The sequence below is a fragment of the Bacillus rossius genome, chromosome 6 (assembly GCF_032445375.1).
Source record: "Bacillus rossius redtenbacheri isolate Brsri chromosome 6, Brsri_v3, whole genome shotgun sequence".
Classification (NCBI taxonomy): domain Eukaryota; kingdom Metazoa; phylum Arthropoda; class Insecta; order Phasmatodea; family Bacillidae; genus Bacillus; species Bacillus rossius.
The window spans coordinates 47,427,829-47,447,271 of NC_086334.1; the positions used below are offsets into that span (position 1 = coordinate 47,427,829).

General features: G+C 36.7%; 1 protein-coding gene and 1 long non-coding RNA gene across 26 annotated transcripts in view; one reads left to right on the top strand and one right to left on the bottom strand.

Annotated features, from left to right (window-relative positions):
- Positions 1 to 19,443, bottom strand: part of LOC134533153 (glutamate-gated chloride channel) — a 374,512-nt gene that overhangs the window by 100,534 nt on the left and 254,535 nt on the right. For all 25 annotated transcript variants that reach the window (XM_063370507.1, XM_063370502.1, XM_063370493.1 and 22 more), the window contains one exon: positions 18,875 to 18,963. In XM_063370507.1, the coding sequence (XP_063226577.1) occupies positions 18,875 to 18,963 (89 nt within the window). The remainder of the gene's footprint in view (positions 1 to 18,874; positions 18,964 to 19,443) is intronic.
- The window catches only part of LOC134533154 (uncharacterized), a 188,367-nt gene continuing 181,681 nt past the window's right edge, over positions 12,758 to 19,443 (top strand). The window contains exon 1 of the long non-coding RNA XR_010075254.1: positions 12,758 to 12,862. This is a non-coding gene — a long non-coding RNA (uncharacterized LOC134533154). The remainder of the gene's footprint in view (positions 12,863 to 19,443) is intronic.

A 19,443-nucleotide genomic window follows, 5' to 3' on the forward strand; every position in this document is an offset into this window, starting at 1 on the left:
GTTCTGTCATGTCTTTTTAAGCTCTCTCTCCGCGTAAACGACTTGCTACATCGAACGCAACTTATCATATTGCGTAGTGGATTTTTAACACAGTCATTCTTCTGGTGTTGTCTTCCATTCTTACTCAAGATAAATTCTTTGCTGCAAAACTTACACCTGTGTCCTTTCGATACAGCGACAGACACCGAATCAGGATTCATATTAGTTACTGTGACTAATGTTAGATACAAACAGACAGTTTTCCAATTGGAACCATTACTTAAATATAATTTTTTAAATATTTCTTAAGCGAGAGTTATCTCATGCAAAGGTACTTGTTGTAAGTAGTTCTGCTTTTCAACAACAGATGACACCACGTATTGCTTGCAGGTAAATATTATTTATTTCTTTCATGCGGGATGCAGGATTCTCACTAACGATCGCAATACAGGGATGGCATCGCTAGACTCCAAGGAGAAGGTAGTTTGTTCATCCAGTTAGTGTTTCTCAAATTTCTCAGGGTATATATTATTATTTGACTTAATAATGATTTTTTTTTAAATTCCACCTAATAAAAATAAAATAGAAGCACTCAGAGAAAACCATCAGGAATGATGTCGTTTATAAACATCATAAATTACCATTTTTTTTTTTAAATATTCCAAATTTAATCCTGCTTAAGCAAAGAGTTCACAAGCGGGCTTGTGCTAGAACTCTCATGTTGCTTAAGCAAAGAGTTCACAAGCCCGCTTGTGCTAGAACTCTCATGTTGCTTAAGCAAAGAGTTCACAAGCCCGCTTGTGCTAGAACTCTCATGTTGCTTAAGCAGAGTTCACAAGCCCGCTTGTGCTAGAACTCTCATGTTGCTTAAGCAAAGAGTTCACAAGCCCGCTTGTGCTAGAACTCTCATGTTGCTTAAGCAAAGAGTTCACAAGCCCGCTTGTGCTAGAACTCTCATGTTGCTTAAGCAAAGAGTTCACAAGCCCGCTTGTGCTAGAACTCTCATGTTGCTTAAGCAAAGAGTTCACAAGCCCGCTTGTGCTAGAACTCTCATGTTGCTTAAGCAAAGAGTTCACAAGCCCGCTTGTGCTAGAACTCTCATGTTGCTTAAGCAAAGAGTTCACAAGCCCGCTTGTGAACTCTTTGCTTAAGCAGGATTAAATTTGGAATATTTAAAAAAAAAATGGTAATTTATGATGTTTATAAACGACATCATTCCTGATGGTTTTCTCTGAGTGCTTCTATTTTATTTTTATTAGGTGGAATTTTAAAAAAAAATCATTATTAAGTCAAATAATAATATATACCCTGAGAAATTTGAGAAACACTAACTGGATGAACAAACTACCTTCTCCTTGGAGTCTAGCGATGCCATCCCTGTATTGCGATCGTTAGTGAGAATCCTGCATCCCGCATGAAAGAAATAAATAATATTTACCTGCAAGCAATACGTGGTGTCATCTGTTGTTGAAAAGCAGAACTACTTACAACAAGTACCTTTGCATGAGATAACTCTCGCTTAAGAAATATTTAAAAAATTATATTTAAGTAATGGTTCCAATTGGAAAACTGTCTGTTTGTATCTAACATTAGTCACAGTAACTAATATGAATCCTGATTCGGTGTCTGTCGCTGTATCGAAAGGACACAGGTGTAAGTTTTGCAGCAAAGAATTTATCTTGAGTAAGAATGGAAGACAACACCAGAAGAATGACTGTGTTAAAAATCCACTACGCAATATGATAAGTTGCGTTCGATGTAGCAAGTCGTTTACGCGGAGAGAGAGCTTAAAAAGACATGACAGAACTTGTAACATTAAGCCTGCTTACAAGCCAGAGTACAACGATGCTACTAGACTAAGGAATAGTGATCTGCATTACGACAATAATTTTCCTTGTCTTGAGAGAGATTATGTTCGTGGCTCTTCCGATCTCGACGAAAAACTTAAATTGAAGGTCGATGATGATTTATGGAAGAATGAAGACAATGGAAGAATCCTTAACGTGAAAAGTGAGAATACATTCCAGCCGAATTCAAGTAGATCTTTCTTACTTTGTAAAAATGATGATGGACTCCTAAAAAGGAAGCATGAAGACGATAATGGCACTTCGACATCATCGATATCGAATTCATATGGTAATCTGGGTGAAGAGGATGCCTTCTACAGTGATTGTTACAGTGACTCTGAGGCTGTTAACAAAAGCATAGACTGTGATGAAGCACCTAAAGCTGACAAGATAGAAGAATGTAACGATGTCCTGAGACCGAAACGATGGAAACGACGTGTTATAATAAATAAATCTGATAACGCTTATTATGATCACTGGGACGATTGTGATATTAAAAGTATTTATAATAAACAAGCAAGTGAGATGGTAGTAGAAGAGATTGATTACACATCGTGGAAAGATCCAAACTTATTGGTTGACCGGCTAAGACTTCTACATGGCTCGCTTTGTGCAGGAAACTATTCGTGCATAAAAGAAATATCCTTCATACTCGAAGAACTGAGGAAAGCTGGCTACATACAATAATGACTTATTTTACTTCTATTTGTATAATCTTAAGAAATAAATTAAATATTAAAAGTAAAAATTAAATGTTTTTATTTCTTGCATTCTGATTTCTAACTAAGACTTAGTTCTCGTAACTTGTGTTACCAAATGTGCTGCCTTTTTGATGGTGCTTCCAAAATGTGCTTCCTTCTTTTGTTGATGGTGCTTCCAAATGTGCTTCCTTTTTTGATTGTGCTTCCCAAATGTGCTGCCTTTTTTATGGTGCTTCCAAAATGTGCTTCCTTTTTTGATTGTGCTTCCAAAATGTGCTTCCTTTTTGTTGATTGTGCTTCCGATTGTGCGTTGTTTCTATGATTGTGCTTCCTTTTTCGTTGAATGTGCTTCCAAATGTGCTTCCTTTTTCGTTGAATGTGCTTCCAAATGTGCTTCCTTTTTGTGGATTGTGCTTCCAAATGTGCTTCCTTTTTGTGATTGTGCTTCCAAATGTGCTTCCTTTTTGTGATTGTGCTTCCAAATGTGCTTCCTTTTTGTGATTGTGCTTCCGATTGTGCTTCCTTTTCTATGAATGTGCTTCCGATTGTGCTTCCTTTTTGTTGATGGTGTTTACAAATGTGCTGCCTTTTCGTTGTCGGTGCTGCCAAATGTGCTGCATTTTCGTAGTCGGTGCTTCCAAATGTGCTGCCTTTTCGTAGTCTGTGCTTCCAAATGTGCTGCCTTTTCGTTGATGGTGCTTCCGTTTTGTTGATTGCGCGTAGTAAAATATGTAGTGACTGAATATTTACTAGTTCAATACCTCTTGGTGTTACTAAAATATTTTTCAAGGTCGCTTGGTCCTTTAGTATGTATAAAAATTTCATGATGGTCTAAATGACTGTAATTATCTAAAGACGAAGAAGGTCCTGCGGTTCTGAAATGACTAGCCTATATGTCTGATATTGTCATGACTCGGTCTCATGGTCCATAGACAATTGGCCTGTATGTGTGGCTTTGTACATGAACGATTTATAGGTTATTCAGATTATCGAATAATTAGACTTTCATGTAAGGCATAGCGGTACTGTATTTAATTCGTTGGTCAGGTATATTGTCTTGAGTTGTTTTTCGTAGAGTGAATGATTAATAAATTCCACGAAAGGTAATGGAAAATAACATATTAAATATATTTAATATTTAGTTACACCTGTCACTGATCAAGCAGTGCGTTCATTACTTCTGGAACTATTAAGCAAAGTATAATGTTATTTATATCAATTTTCTCTTTATTATGTATTTCAGAGTATATTATACTCTATGTAACTTGGATGTCCAGGCCCGATCTCAAGACACAATGCGAGCATGCTTAGGGCTTGGATGGTTGATCACCTCGTTCGAATGTTGGAGGCCGCCAGCAAGGCGGGGGGACAACAACGGAAGCAACGGTACACGTGACTGGACTGGAGGGGGGTCCTAGCGGTATAAATTGAGGTCAACACCCTAGACACAGCAGTCAACACATAGTCGTGTGGGTATAGAGCTGCTGCTACAAATTCAAGCAAATGCTGTTCGATCCAACTGCAAAGTACGCGGAAGTAACTCCAGGATTCTGCCGTGTGCACTACGTCACCGAGGATGGTTACTTCAACTAGAGGTCTGCAACTTCGGTCATCACTGGGCCAGTGATTGTGACGAGGAGGCTCCGGACATAATCGAGACATCCTGCAACAAGGTAGATTGTGTCGTCCATTATCTAAGACCTGACAGTACATTACCGGCTTAGTCTCGTCTCGACCTCCATGACGAAATGTGTAAACCTCCAAGGCTTCTCTAGTCAGTATGGGTTTATTATCAAGGAACTTAGCATTGCAGATGAAGAAGGAAATGTAATAACACGTAACTTTCAACCTCCATTTGAATGGCGATATCTCACCAGGAAGCATCAAAAAACAAATGCTTGGCTCACTAGAAATTTTCATGGTTTACATTGGGAACACGGACTCTTTCCTTATGCTTCAATACCCAACATATTGGCAAGTCATTTCACCGGCCCTGTATTGGTTGTAGGAATAGAGCAGAAACGGTGGCTAACTAACTATTGTAAGCATCATGTGCTAATATTAGATGTACAAGCAGAATATGACTGTCCATCATTGAAAGAATTAAATAAATTGTACACGTGCAATAATACATGTCCAGGTTCGATCTCAAGACACAATGCGAGCATGCTTAGGGCTTGGATGGTTGATCACCGTGTTGGAATGTTGTATCCAAGTGATACGACCCTCGCCTCGTGCGATGGCAGTCGAGCTGAAACTGTGGTGGTGTAAGGACCTACAGCAGAAGTAGTTAACCAAGATGTCTAACTTTCAACCGAACAGGATATACTCCAGTGTAACGCCTGGGCTAGGCACTGTTGATTATAGTGAGTGGATCGACGGTGTTTTAAAACATTTTTCGGAGAGTTGTGACGCTGTGTTTCACGTGAAACAGGTTTTAAACCCAGGACCTCAAGATACACCTCTAGGAGTTATCAACTGCCTGGGCTATGGACATTGTAGTGTGAATATGATGAGAGACGATACAGTTCTCCCTGCAACACCTGAAGAGGTTTTCGCACATGCATTCAACCTACCAGCTATTCGGTCACCACCAGCATCTGCATGTGGCCAGACTTCGCCAGTACAGACATCAACTGCCTGTACCCAGATGGGTGCTACATCGCCAGCACCTACTACATCAGTAGCAGTCCAGCCTAAACGCCGGCGTCAGCTTCGCCTTCCTACATCTCGCAAGAGTCGAACCCGAGATCTCAGTCATCTAGGTCCGATCAGTGAAGACACCACTCAAGTATGTTCCACAGAAAACACTAGTGATGAAAGAACTGTTGAGATTGCCCGTGTAGCTGTACGTTCATTACTTCTGGAACTATTGAGCAAAGTATAATGTTATTTATATCAATTTTCTCTTTAATATGTATTTCAGAGTTTATTATACTCTATGTAACTTGTAGTTATGCTTAATATTTAGGTATTGGGTCTCGAGTTAATGTTGTCTTTGTCACTATGATGTGTAGTGTGTGAATATTATGTGATTTTATTACTCGTTATTTACTTCTTTTAAATCATCAATTGTTCTTACCCCTTGCTGTTTGTAATAAGATTTAAATAAATATGTGTTTAACATTTACGTTGTTTGCTTTAATTTCAAAACATTTAATTGCCGCTATTATTGAATTGTAACTATAAGTTATTAGTCTCCTCAGCTAGAGTGATTGCTTTAATACATAAATTCTAACACTACCTTCGAGATGTCTTCCGCCACTACGAGAAGAAGAGAGAGTCTCTACACAACACCAATATTTTATAAATACTCTATCATATTTAATAAACATACATTATTAATTAATAATAATATGGCTACAGGTTCCAAACTTATCCCGACTTGTCTAGACTGACTACATAACACTTGGCGCCATCCGGCAGTAACTTTAAGAATTAAAGATGGCGACGGTGGCGCGCTCCGGCGGTAACTTTAAGAATTAAAGATGGCGATGGTGGCACACTCTGGTAGCAACACTAGGAACTAAAGATGGCGATGGTGGCGTCATCTGGTATCGATTGTATGAACTAAAATATGGCGACGGTGGCGCCATCTACCAGTCAACTTGAGAACCAAGATGGCGGTGCCTCTGGCAACTAATTTTTGAATTTGGCGCGCGATACTAGCGACATCTACCAGCCAACTTGAGAACCAAGATGGCGGCGTCTCTGGCAACTAATTTTTGAATTTGGCGCGCGATACTAGCGACATCTACCAGCCAACTTGAGAACCAAGATGGCGGCGCCTCTGGCAACTAATTTTTGAATTTGGCGCGCGATACTAGCGACATCTACCAGCCAACTTGAGAACCAAGATGGCGGCGCCTCTGGCAACTAATTTTTTGAATTTAGCGCCATCTGGTAGTCTGTGCTGGAATTAAAGATGGCGGCTGTATAATAATTTTAATTTCAAATGTGGCGCCTTAGGTATGCATTAAGGAAGGCAAAAACACCCTCCCCCCATTTATCATAAACTTGCCGTCAGTACGTAGCATATATAGATTATTTATTCCACCATATCCCAATTGGTCTCGTGGTCTAGTGGTCAAGGCGTCCGCCTCGTAACCACGACATCCTGGACGTTTTCACGTCCCATGGATCGAATCCCAGCCTCGGCACTGAAAATATTTTAGTTAAAGAAAAAGATAAAATAATCCCTGCTGCTATCTGGTGGCGACCAACAGAACTATATGACGTCACAAGATGGCTGCCTCCAGCAGACGAAAACAAGATGGTGGCCACCAGCAGACGAAAACAAGATGGCGGCCACCAGCAGACGAAACAAGATGGCGGCTGATGATTACATCGAATTTCGAAAAGTTGAAGTTCGAAAAAAAAAAATTCGAATCCAAGATGGCGGCCGTGACGAAAAGTGCAACGGTGACGTCACGATTCGAAGTTGGTGGAAATTTATAGAAATACAAAATGGCGGATGGATTAGCATGGATTAGCATGGATTAACATATGGATTAGCATAGATTGGCATATGGATTAGCATAGATGGGCATATGGATTAGCATAGATTGGCATACGAATTGGCATAGATTGGCATACGGATTAGCATAGATTGGCATACGGATTGGCATAGATTGGCATGGATTAGCATAGATTGGCAAGGATTAGCATAGATTAGCATACGGATTAGCATGGATTAGCATACGGATTAGATGACGTCATATTAGATGACCGCCGGATCCTGGATCCTGCGCCTGTCCCAGAACCGGTATTTTCCTACTACTAAAGTGCTGTCTTTCTTATTTCAGAGAAAACATTAAATGTTTGGTAAGATCAGGATGTGCATTTTCACGCGTGTCATTAAACTCGTGTCCATCGATAGGTTCTTACTGCACACGCGTAACTTAAAAAGCACATCTATGCGTGTTTTTGTAGTGTCTCGCTTATCATGTTGATATGAATTTCAGTAATATTGAATTGCTATTGGCTGGTCATGATCTGACAGTTGTTACCAGCTAATTTTTAATTTGTTTAATGCCTGATGGCCGTAGAAGCGACGCAACCAAACTACTTGTATCAAATGCGTATTTTTTTACTATATATATTACGTCACTTTTAAAGAGAAAGATTTCTATCTTATTTCATCATTGTCCCATGTCAATCTTGTTCATTTTTGATGATATATTCACGAAGAGTATAATGTAATTGTAGTGTCCAAATTGTGGGAGGTAAATTATTTATGTTCAATTCACTTCGCTGCTCTCTTTAAAAGCGTAAATGAAGTACTGTACACATGTGGCGCTTTAAGTCGGTATGATTCGTAATTAAAACAGCGATTGACATGGGAAATAAAAATTCCTTTTGTTGTTCGGTGAAACCTGCAAGCCATAAGATGAACCACTTTAAAACCAAATTTATAAGAGGTCGATATCATATTTTTATGTTCATGAAACAAAGTTTCAGCACGAGTAATTTTGTATTTAAAACTCTCTAAGCAGTAAAAGTTGCTAATGTTCTAGCATGTCCAATGTTATTTGAATGACTGGGAAATGAGTTTGAGGGGTTCTTGGCTCATGCCAAGTCACATCGTCACAGCTCAAGCAGTTCGACAACTGGACAAGGTGAGTAAACGTTGCTTAGCGAAGTTACATTAGTGACTTTATTACCGCTTAGGATTTTAAACGTGTCAATTTTTGGTAGTAGAAAATTTAAAGGAATAATGGAGATTTGGCTTTAAACTTGAGCAGGAAAATCCATCGAGTATTTTATATATAGATTTGGTCCACAAAAACCCGCAATTATGTCATGAATACAAACAAGTCACAATTATTTATTTTTCAATTGCTATTAATACAGACGTTGTACTTATCACATTATTAACAAAAATGTTAAACAATAAAAATAAATTAATTCAAATTTTTCGTAGACCCAAAGCATATACGTATACCTATATAAAACTTACGAAAACGTATGTTGGTTTTTAAACAAACGAAGAGGTTATTTGGAAATAATATGATTACTAATGTTTCAGGATTAATTTTCGACATTTTAAAGAGAGCAGTGCTTGTTTTAATTTAGTACTCTACTAAAATTACATTTTTTAAATTTATAGAAACATAACTCCCCCAACTAAAATTCCATCCACAAATAATAAATAGGTTTTATACCTACGTTTGTAATAAAACAATCGTCAGATACTTAGAACAATTAAAACAAATTACTTTTGAATGTTTGTAAAAATGCAGCTTTGCTGTTACGAATAAGTTATTCATGAGTGTTGTAATTCGTTTAGTTTCGTTGTATAGGCTACTCCGGTGACAAAACAATCAATTATGTTTTATAACCAAAAAATAAATAATTTTCTGTCACATGCGTGTAGAAACGTAGGTATTGAAAAAAAACCTGAAATGAACCACACATAAATACAGAACCAGCAATTTTTTTTCAATCATAACTTTGTTTGTTTGAATAATATAGAACCAAAATGGTATTATCACTTTTAAAGTACATCAATACCCCCAAACCCTTTTCCCATTATGCACATTAGCTTAAAATCTGTATACTTTCTTAGTCTTGCTCATCAATTTTTTTTGCTAATGGTTTAGCCTTACTCGTAAAAAATTGTAGAACGTAATGCCTGTTTATGTTGATGTGGTATTTTACTTTTAAGAATGTTTTTCTTTTATCAAGCCTTTGTACTCGAAGTTTATTTCAGGAATAAATTCTGATTGTTTGAAATAAATCTTACAAACTAGATTAATTATTTGCAGATGAGCGTTACGTTTTCAAACAAATACAACTTGGTTTAATTTTTTTTTTTTTTTTTAACTTTCGAAGCTCAGGATGTATTTGTTTGTGACAGAAAGTCGAATGACTTCTGTCACTGTTTACAAATGCTGTGTGTTATTGATTCTCCGGCCTTAAATCATACGAGAACTGCGTACCGCATTGACAAACCGAGCCCGTATGTCCCCTCCCCCCCCCCCCCCCCCGGACACGCCCACCCCGACCCCGCCAATGACACGAAGGCCTGCGGCATTGCCGCGTCGTGTGGAAGCGGTCAGCTACCTCTGTCCACTTTCAGCGCGAGTGTTGCGTTACTTTCCTCCAGGCATACCAACATCGTGGCTAGAAATTTTTTTTCCCCCCATCGGAGACAAAGACGTGGTATTAACTTGATAATTGTTTTGGACACAAGCCATTGCTGGTTACACTGTATGTCATACATGCTCAATAAAGGACAAACAAATAATATAATCTGGGCGTGTGTACTTATGTACGCGCTTTAGAAGTTATACTTTCTTAACTAACTTTAATTTTACATGCAAATAATTAATAGAAATAAAATAATAATATTATAGTGATATTATAAATATAGCTGGTAAATTATAAACTGAATCTAATCAAAAATAAATAAATACTCAATATTCAATATTAATATAAACAGAAATATAAAATGAATTATTTTGACTTGATGTAAGCTTTTGGACATACGCCATTGCTAAGCACTTTTTCTGTAGAAGAAAACTAAAAAAATACCCAAAAGACAAAAGACACAAATTAAGCAAAAAATTTCTGTTGTCAGCAGGATATAAACACCACATAATATTTTTTATATCCTGCTGACAACAGCAATTTTTTGCTTAATTTGTGTCTTTTGTCTTTTGGGTATTTTTAGTTTTCTTCTACAGAAAAAGTGTTTAGCAATGGCGTATGTCCAAAAGCTTACATCAAGTCATGTACTCACATTGCACAAATCTTTCAAAGATAATATTAATTATTTTACTTAATAAAAATACAGGTAAATTTTAATTAAGTTTGGAAATCAATAAATACGCAGAATGTTTCTGCTAATTTATTAATTTAAATTATTTACTAAATAATAACGTTATAATTTATAGAATAAATAAATTGTACATACGGGAACATAGCCTTGAAAAGTTTATAAACACAATTTATAATACTAATATTTACAATATATTATTTTTTTTAATTATATGGACCAGTATTCAATATAAATCATTAAAGTATATGTTTTAAAAGGTTATGTATATTTATTTGTATGTAGCCTTTTTTCCATCATGTGAAAATTTCGTTGCGTGGTGCTCGCGCATCGTAAAACTTCACTCTTATATTTTTTTCAAAACGTACCTGAAGAAGTTTAACTTCAAAACCACTTTAAAAAGCCATAACACGCCGATGTCAAAATTTTGTATTCATCTTTTCTGTCCATTATTGGGGTTTCTCTATGACATACATTGTAAACAGTAAAGGCGTATGGTTAAAAAAAAAAAAAAAACATTTTTAATCAATCTTCACCTTTGCAAGAATCATTCAAAGTACGTGGCAGTAGTTGCAGTGACGGGCGGTTCTATTCCCAGGACAGATGTCAATCGCTCGATTTGTAAGATGAGAAAAAATATTCGTTTCCCTCCGTTTTTTTAAACATGAATCCTTGATGGTGATTAGTCTAGGGCTAAGTCACGTTCTTGTAGGGACGATAGATGTTGGCCACTAATATTCGGACTGTATAGTTTCGCTTCCTCTACTTCTACAGAATTTCCTATAACTCAACGTCAAGCCTAGAACAGTCGATAGGCCAATTAATTACGGTTCTGAATATGAAAAAAAAATCAGTAATATTTTTTTCGATTTATAAGCATCTTTTCCAAAAGTTTTTACTACCCCAAATTGCGCATAACTATTAACTACTGTGATTAAAAATTATTGCTACGCAGTCATAAATAACACTATCTACTATTGATAACAATTTAAAATAAAACTTTTGGAGAAAGATTTATTTGCATGCATCATGCGACAATAATTTTTAATCGGGTAACTTTGTAAAATAAAACCATTAAAAAATTTTTTTTTCTAAATTAAGTATATTTTTTAATTTACCATTTTTCAAATAATTTTCTAAGATCTCAAACTTTTTGTATAGTAAGAATATTCAAATCCAAACGATAATTTTTTTGCTGCATAAATATTCCAAATAATATTTTCCCCTAAAAGTGCAGCATGTCTGATTTTATTTTTAATTGATAACATTAGTTATTGGCGCAGGGTGGGGTTAAAAACATTTAAAAAAAAAAAAAAACGGTCCATCACTTCAAAACGACGACCTTTTTATAATTTAGGTATTCCTTTTTGTAATTTAGGTTTTTCGATTCACAACCGTAATTTGCAGGCCTATCAACTTGAAGCTTGAATATGAGTGATGGAACAACCTGTACATCCACTCTACGGGATTTTCAAACCGCAGGAGAGAAGATAAGTGACACTTGTTAGACCAAGTTGATGGTCCTGTTGCGTCCCCGTGGTCGAACCAATGGTCTACAGACTTTGAGCACGACTTGCACAGTCTTCTGGGCAGTGGCGAAGACTGAAGGCCGGTCTTATAAAAGGTCTGAGGGCTTGAAACAGGCTCCTGAGACAATCCTCACGTTGCCGTGAGTGCTCGCGGTGCTCGAAATTTGATCATCAAATGCGATCAGACACCACCCACACGAAAAAGGTAGGAGCGCAGGAATATAATCCCAGGGGCTTTGACTCTGTTCAAGGGACCCTGGCTCAGCCTGGTTTTATAGTAAGTATGCCGTTAGAAATTATTTTCTATCTACGGACTCCTCAAAGAATAATGCACCTCAAATAAACGGAGGAGTCTCCCAATAACTGAATTTTTGTATAATACCAACTTCTAAGTTGTGTATTCTGTTTGTAAACACTGTAAAGAGGCACGTGAAAGGAAGGAAAGCAAACCTATAATGGTTATTCCAAGGACACGTTTAATGTTAGGGCCTCAGTACCTGAACACGTACATTGATATACGCAAACTTTGAAATATATGTATGATTTGTAACTCGTTATCTTCGTAAATCAAAAGTAATGATTTTTAAAAGTTTAAGTGATGTTACATTGAAAGTTCATATAGTACAAAACGTTGTTATGTTTTGCAGTTAAATATTGATATTTGGGACTAATTGTGCAATTTTATTCTACTTGCTAAAAAAAAACTGTTGATAGAGATTTTTTTTTATGTTCTCTGGAACATATTTTCTCTGAAATAGCAAAATTGCAAGAGGACTCGAGATAAGAGGCCATTGTTCAGCAGTAAGACCGTGAAGGCCGCCGGAGTGTGTGCAGTTGTCGACGCAGCACCCCTCCTTCCCGCCGCCCTGCAATGCCGCGTGTCTCAGTCTCGGCGCCGCGGGTTCAGTGGAGCTCAGTGAGTGTTCAGTGGTGGTTCTCGGGCCGATGCTGGGCCAGTGATCAGCAGTCACGCAGAGATACCAGCGGGAGTGGAGTCCGGCTGGCCACGAGCCTCACCTAGTGTAGGTACTGGCGACCGAGGTGTTGTTTTAGAGCAGCAGCACCCAGCGACCCCGTCCGTGCACAGGGCAGAGCTAGTTAGCGGCATTACTTACAGGTCAAGTATGAGAATCACGAACTCCAGCCCCGAACCCCTCCCCTACCAAATACCAACTCCTACCATATCCCTTTCCTTTCATTTGAAACACTAGTGGTTTCAGATAACGAAAAATGGCGCCAAAACATTTGGTGACGTTAGAAAATATACATATTCAGTAAAATTAAGTGATTTTTTTCCCCACCAGCTACCTGGATCATGGATGACTAAGCGAGTAACAATAGAAATAATAACATTTAGGGCTTTTCTTTATGCTTCACGGATAACATCTGTGGGCATTGTCACGACCATCCCAGTTAGTTAATATCTGAAAGGCACCAACTCAATTTGTTATCTTTAAGGCAGACAGTTCTCTATGAATTAATGTCTGTTGGCAGTACATATTGTTAAAATTGAAGTCATTCCCAAAGTCGGCATTAATGAAATGACAACATAGGGGAAAATATTTATAGCAGACATTCATTATAAACTTCTAGCTGTCAATTAAATTATAAACCATGCATTAACAAAGACAATTGTACAATAATATATATTAACTTAAAACTGTTTAATTCAAGGTGGCGTATTTTGGTTACTATTTCTCTATATTAACAATATTTTTTGAGGTGTAATCATCTTAGCTTACGGTATGCAGCATTTGGTAGTAATTTCGTGAAAATGGAACAATGAACGAAAATTTTGGCACAAATATGGTGGACTCACGTGTCGCAACAAAAAAAAAACCATATGTATATATATAGTCATCTTCTTAAGAATTAGGTTATTGGTGTGACAAATGTACAGTGAAGTTACTCTGGAATATTTTAATAATTATTGCGTGTTGAAGTTTTAGTTCGTGTGTTGTTACGAACGATGCTGTTTTGTGTCCATACCAAGATATACAAGATAGGCCTAACCTTCATTCAAACATATCCTTCCGTTGTTATAATTTTGTTTCACGGGTCATTTTATTTATTCTTTTCGACCATGGCATTAATTTGCATGTTTTTTATTTATTATTTCATACTTCATGTCAATTTTTTGAATTAAAATGCTGTGCGTTTATAACTTTCACCATACCAATATCCTATGATTTTTTTTTTCGTCGATCAAAGGGAAATTTTTGAGTAGTGTGTCGCATGGCATGGAGGAACAGAATGAAGCCAACTTTGCTTACACAACTTGTCCACGATATGTGCACCAAAGCATTGTGGCTGTTCCAAAACCACCTGTAGCACATAAAATGCATTAACATTAATTTTGTTCTTTTAAGTCACCCTACCTACACCAGCGCAAAAACTGACCATAATTGTTCTGAAACTATCCGAAACGCATCCAATGCACCGACCTTAAAAAAATTGTAGGAAATAAATAAAAATAAGTCTAACCTAACTTCGGTTTTGTTGGGTAGGGTTCGGTTCACACCAAAGTATTGTAGCTGTTCAGAAATTACCTTTAACGTATCAAGTGCATTAACTTTTCTTTTTGTTATTTTATGTTACTACCTACACCGGCCTACGAAATGAATCATAAATGTTCCGAAACTACCTGAAGTGCATCAAATGCAGCAACTTTCGAAAAAAAAAATAGGAAATAAATAAAAAGTTTGCGTAATATAGGGCTACTTGGGTGGGGTTCGTTGCGGTTAGGTTATATCATCTTGTTAAACATAAATTTAGTTAGATTTTAAAACGGGGGAAAACGTTTATTGTTTTCCACTAAAATAAATATTTTCGTATATTTATCACGCTCGCCAATATTTTAGAAGATTATAAGTTAAATTTCATGTCCGAGTATAAAATTTACTAGCTGTGCTCGCGACTTCGTCCGCGTGAAATAGTGTCTTTGGGTAGCATTTTTAATTATTTAGGCTAATTATTTTACAAATAAGAGACATACGTTTAAATACTTTAATGAACTATTTGCAGAGTTTCACTGCAAAGAGCTTTAAGTATATAAATACATAAGGTATAATAATGACGTAATAACATCTAACTAAATTCGAAAGTAATCTACTTTTGACGAGTGAAATAAACAAAACAATGACCCGACTAAAGACAAAAATATTTAATAACCCAACCCAAAAACTTAATGTTATTTGTATTTCACGAAGAACATTAATTAAATAAACAAAAAATCGTGTAAGCAAATCGAACTGTAATCAATTTGCAGTAAATAATAATGAATTTGCAGCGGAAAAAATCAGTATTCGCATGCGTGTGGCACAGTCGTCTGCCCTCACGTGTCTGCCCGTTCGGGTAAGCACACTTAGGCATATTTCCCCACCCACCCCGCGCAGTACCACGCCGCATTCACACCCCCCCCCCCTTCCCCCGCGGCTGTACAACACTCATTGTGTACGGCGCGGTGCTTGGCAAGTTTCCTACTCGCTTTAACTTCAGTTTCACATTTTGTAATGACTCCGTAAATGTTACATCAGAATAGCTCTAATATTTTGTCTCTTTTCGCAAACTTATGAAACATTCACATAAACCTTACATATTTCCATACAAACTTTCATCCCCTATTCCCTATTGCTATTTTACACCCTTGAGGGTGAAACTTTTACAAACTTTGAATGTCATATTTATTTATATCGAATCAACAGCCTAAAATATGAGTTTCAAGCTTCTAGCTCTAAAAATGACGATACTTCCATAAAACTTTTCATCCCCCCCTTTCAACCCTTTACAACCCTTTTTTCGCATTAAAAAGGAGCCTATGTCCTTTCTCAGGCTATAGAATATCTGTGTACCAAATTTCATTTAAATCGGTTCAGTAGTTTTGGCGTGAAAGTGCGACAGACAGACAGACAGTGTTACTTTCGCATTTATAATATTAGTAAGGATTTGCAACATGAGCACACAAGAATCTGCTCGTTACCGATTTTGGATGTTTACGCATCTCTGGCGAGTACTGAAGGACTCGCTCACATTATTTTTATGGTGCGTGAATGACCTTGAGTTTCGGTGTTGCAGGTGTAGTGTGACATGCTTTTTGGTGTTGTTTTGGTTTCATCGCAATTCACATGTATAATCTTGTTGCTATAATATTATTCATTTGACCGTTTTATTCGCGTTTAAATATTTCAGACCAATTTCACACCCATGGCTTACCCGGGAATCGAATCCGTAACCCCTCGTACTGAAAGCTGGTGTGCATCCAGTACGCTACAGTGGTCAGTCGCAACACAACTCTACGTTGGAGGATTTAAAGAATTATTTATCTAAACGTTAACAGAAATGTCTTAACTTTTAATATGCTGTGAAAACTAACGGCATAATAGGCACGTTTAAAGTGACAAAAAAAATAAGTTTTTATTCAATAAAATATGTGTAAGTGGTAGTAACTATTCGTCACTCTTTTAATTTATGAAGTTTATTTCATGCCCATTAAAGTAACTAGTAAAATGTGGATTTTATTGCTAAGTACACAAAAACTATAAAAGAAAACACAAAACTTGTGCTTATGTCTTCCATTTGAAGTGAGAGGGGAGGAGGAATATATATATATATATATATATATATATATATATATATGTGTGTGTGTGTGTGTGTGTGTGTGTGTGTGTGTGTGTGTCATACTTTCAAGTTCCCAACACGAAAAAATAATTCCAATGGTTAAGTTACTGGAGCCTGCTTATAAAAATCACGTTGTTTAACAGGGTCAAAAATCTAGGGGAGATATTAATAATACTGTCATTCAAAAACTTTCGACAAATAGCTTGAAATTGTTATTTTTACTTACTAACCGACATCAGACGTGGTCAAACACCGTTTCTGCAATGTTCTTGGCAGTACAATATGGCAATGACGAAGTAATATAGTTACTTCAAACTACGTCACAACGTGCCATCTCCTGATTATTCCTAAATCTATGGAGATTTACACATTTTTTTTTAAAACTATCTAACATAAAGTAGTTAATATTGCGCATAAAATATTTGTTTCTACAATCAATGGAAATTTAAAAATTAACTGCATTGAAACTCGGACAAAAAAACCTATAAAATGTTTTATAACCTTAACTCTATAGCAGCTTTCAGTTTCGGTTTTGCGCGCTATTTCATTTCATTGTCTTTTTTTACTGCTTTTTCCTTTAAATTTAACGTGATAACTCGCACGAATTTTACGTTTCGTCTCCGTTTTCTCAACAGATATAATACTAAATATTTTTTTTTAATTTAGGTAAAAATGAAAGACTACAATAACTACAATAACTGGCGTGGCCTATTATAGCTGTAAAAAATCACTTTCCGATTTTAAATTTTAGGAAAAGTTTCTTAATTCATGTAAAGAAAACGATGTAAGACACAAGCGCGCCATAAAAACATGTTGGTTATTGGGGGAGGGGGAGGGGAAGGGAGGAGTGAGGTATGGGGGAAAACCCCTTCCAAGCCCGAATTTTATTTTTAAGTGTATATTTAGGTTAACATTAATACATAAATTCACTTATCAAACATTTCTTCCATTTAAGGTTGTATGAAAGTACTATTCTTTCTGAATATTCGAAGGCTCATATCTGAGCGTCTCACCAACCATGTTGATTGGTTTTGTTATCATCGTAATTACTTTAAGTGATATTATTTTTCATTTTAACTTCATAACTTCCTAGCATTTCTGCCACAAATATTTTAACTTAGTGTAATATCATGGTTGTAATAAGGCACACAATTCTTTGTGATTATCATTACTTGCGCGAATTTTTACACCCATTTCAATAAGTGAATATCTTTGGAAAATGTTTGTAGCAGAGCAACGAATGCGAGGAAAGTGCCGAGTTTAAATTTTAAATAAAGCCCTTGAAAAATGGTAATGACTAGAAAATGAAAGTTGTATATATCGAGGTTTATTACCGTCCACCATCTCAAACTGTGACGTCAGACCACATATTGTGACGGTACGTCAAACATCTTGGATTCTAGAAAGTTCCGCTAGTGTTTGCACAGAAGACAAACATTTCTGTACTTTTACAAAATATCCCTTTGGAAACCAGTTTCCGAGAAATATTTTGTAAATCTAGAAGAAAGAATAGGCAACTTCGTACTTTTTTGCATATATGAAATAAGGTTTTAGAGATAATACCATTGGCGCATAATTTTTTTTTTTTTTGATGTTTAATTCAAACATAATTTTTTAAACCCTGGAGAAGATAATGGAATATTCAATAATTGGATTTTATTTTGTTATATAATGCTTATTAAAGTGCGCATTGAATACTAAAAAGCTATTTAAATATTGGAGTTACTGTGAAAACACAAAGCATAAATGCCTGTGTAAGATTCTGAGCTTAGTATTACTGCGAACACTTTTTTTGTAATGATAGAGTTATTTTCATGTTTATATACAAATTTTAATCACCTTTAATTCTACACATTTATTTCTATTCCATTTACAAAAAAATATGGGTGCGTGTTTTTATGCGCGTTAGAAGTTATAATTACTTGGCGTCGTAAAAAAAAATTTACTTTTGCATGCTTATATTTAATAGAAATAAAACACTAAAATGACTTAATGGTTTACAAATACTGTAGGTAAAGTATAAACTCAATCAAATTAAAATTTGACTTTGAAATGTAATGAAAATCAATAAACATCCTGAAAGTTTGATCTAATTTATTAATTAAAAAATATTTGTTATATAATAACGAAATATTTTATAATACATATAAATTCTACATACGGGAACATAACCTTACTTATTCAAAATAAATCATAATTAAAAGCACATGAGTGTAATTTTTTTTTTTAATTTGTGCGCAGGCTTTTTCACATTCTGTCAGTTAATGTTGCATGCTGCGCGCGGGTCGTCATGTGCAACTTGTGTAGAAAGAGGAATGAGCCGCCAGCGAGCCCGCCAGGTATAGGGCCTCGCGACTACGACGGCTCGGCGCCTGGGCCGTGTTGGGGGGGGGGGGGGGGGCGGGACTCCCGGGTACGCACCGTCCACCGTCGGGCGTAGCCGCTTGTCGTAGCGCTCTCGCACCAGCAGGTCGTCCAGGATCTCCTTGTCCGACTTGTTCTCGTACATGCTGCAACAGCCCGGGGGCGCCAACACCCTCTATACAGCTCTCTCTCACACACACACACACACACACACGCTGGTAACAATTCGCACCTTCAACTCACGAAGAACACTGATTACTAAGAGACATGCAAAATTCGCGGATTCATCTCGCGATAGGCTAGCATCAAAACAACTATACCTCCGTACCGCTTCTGCGATCTGCCCACATTTTATCCGGGGAACTGTGAGCCAATGGGAAACACTAAAACCAAGAAAGTGCCGAATTACGGACAGCCTAGTTGAGACGTCTCACGCGTCAGTAGCCAGTGAACAGGTGTCATTTCCGCGAGTATTTAAAGGACTGTGGAGTCTATCCTAGAGGTCAATCAATCTGCGAATTTTGCAGGTCTCTACTGATTACAAATCGTCCAGAGTTCTTCGTAGCTAAATTTAAGGACACTGAGATCAGTTTCTTTGAAGATTAAAAAGTGTGTACAGGGAGTCC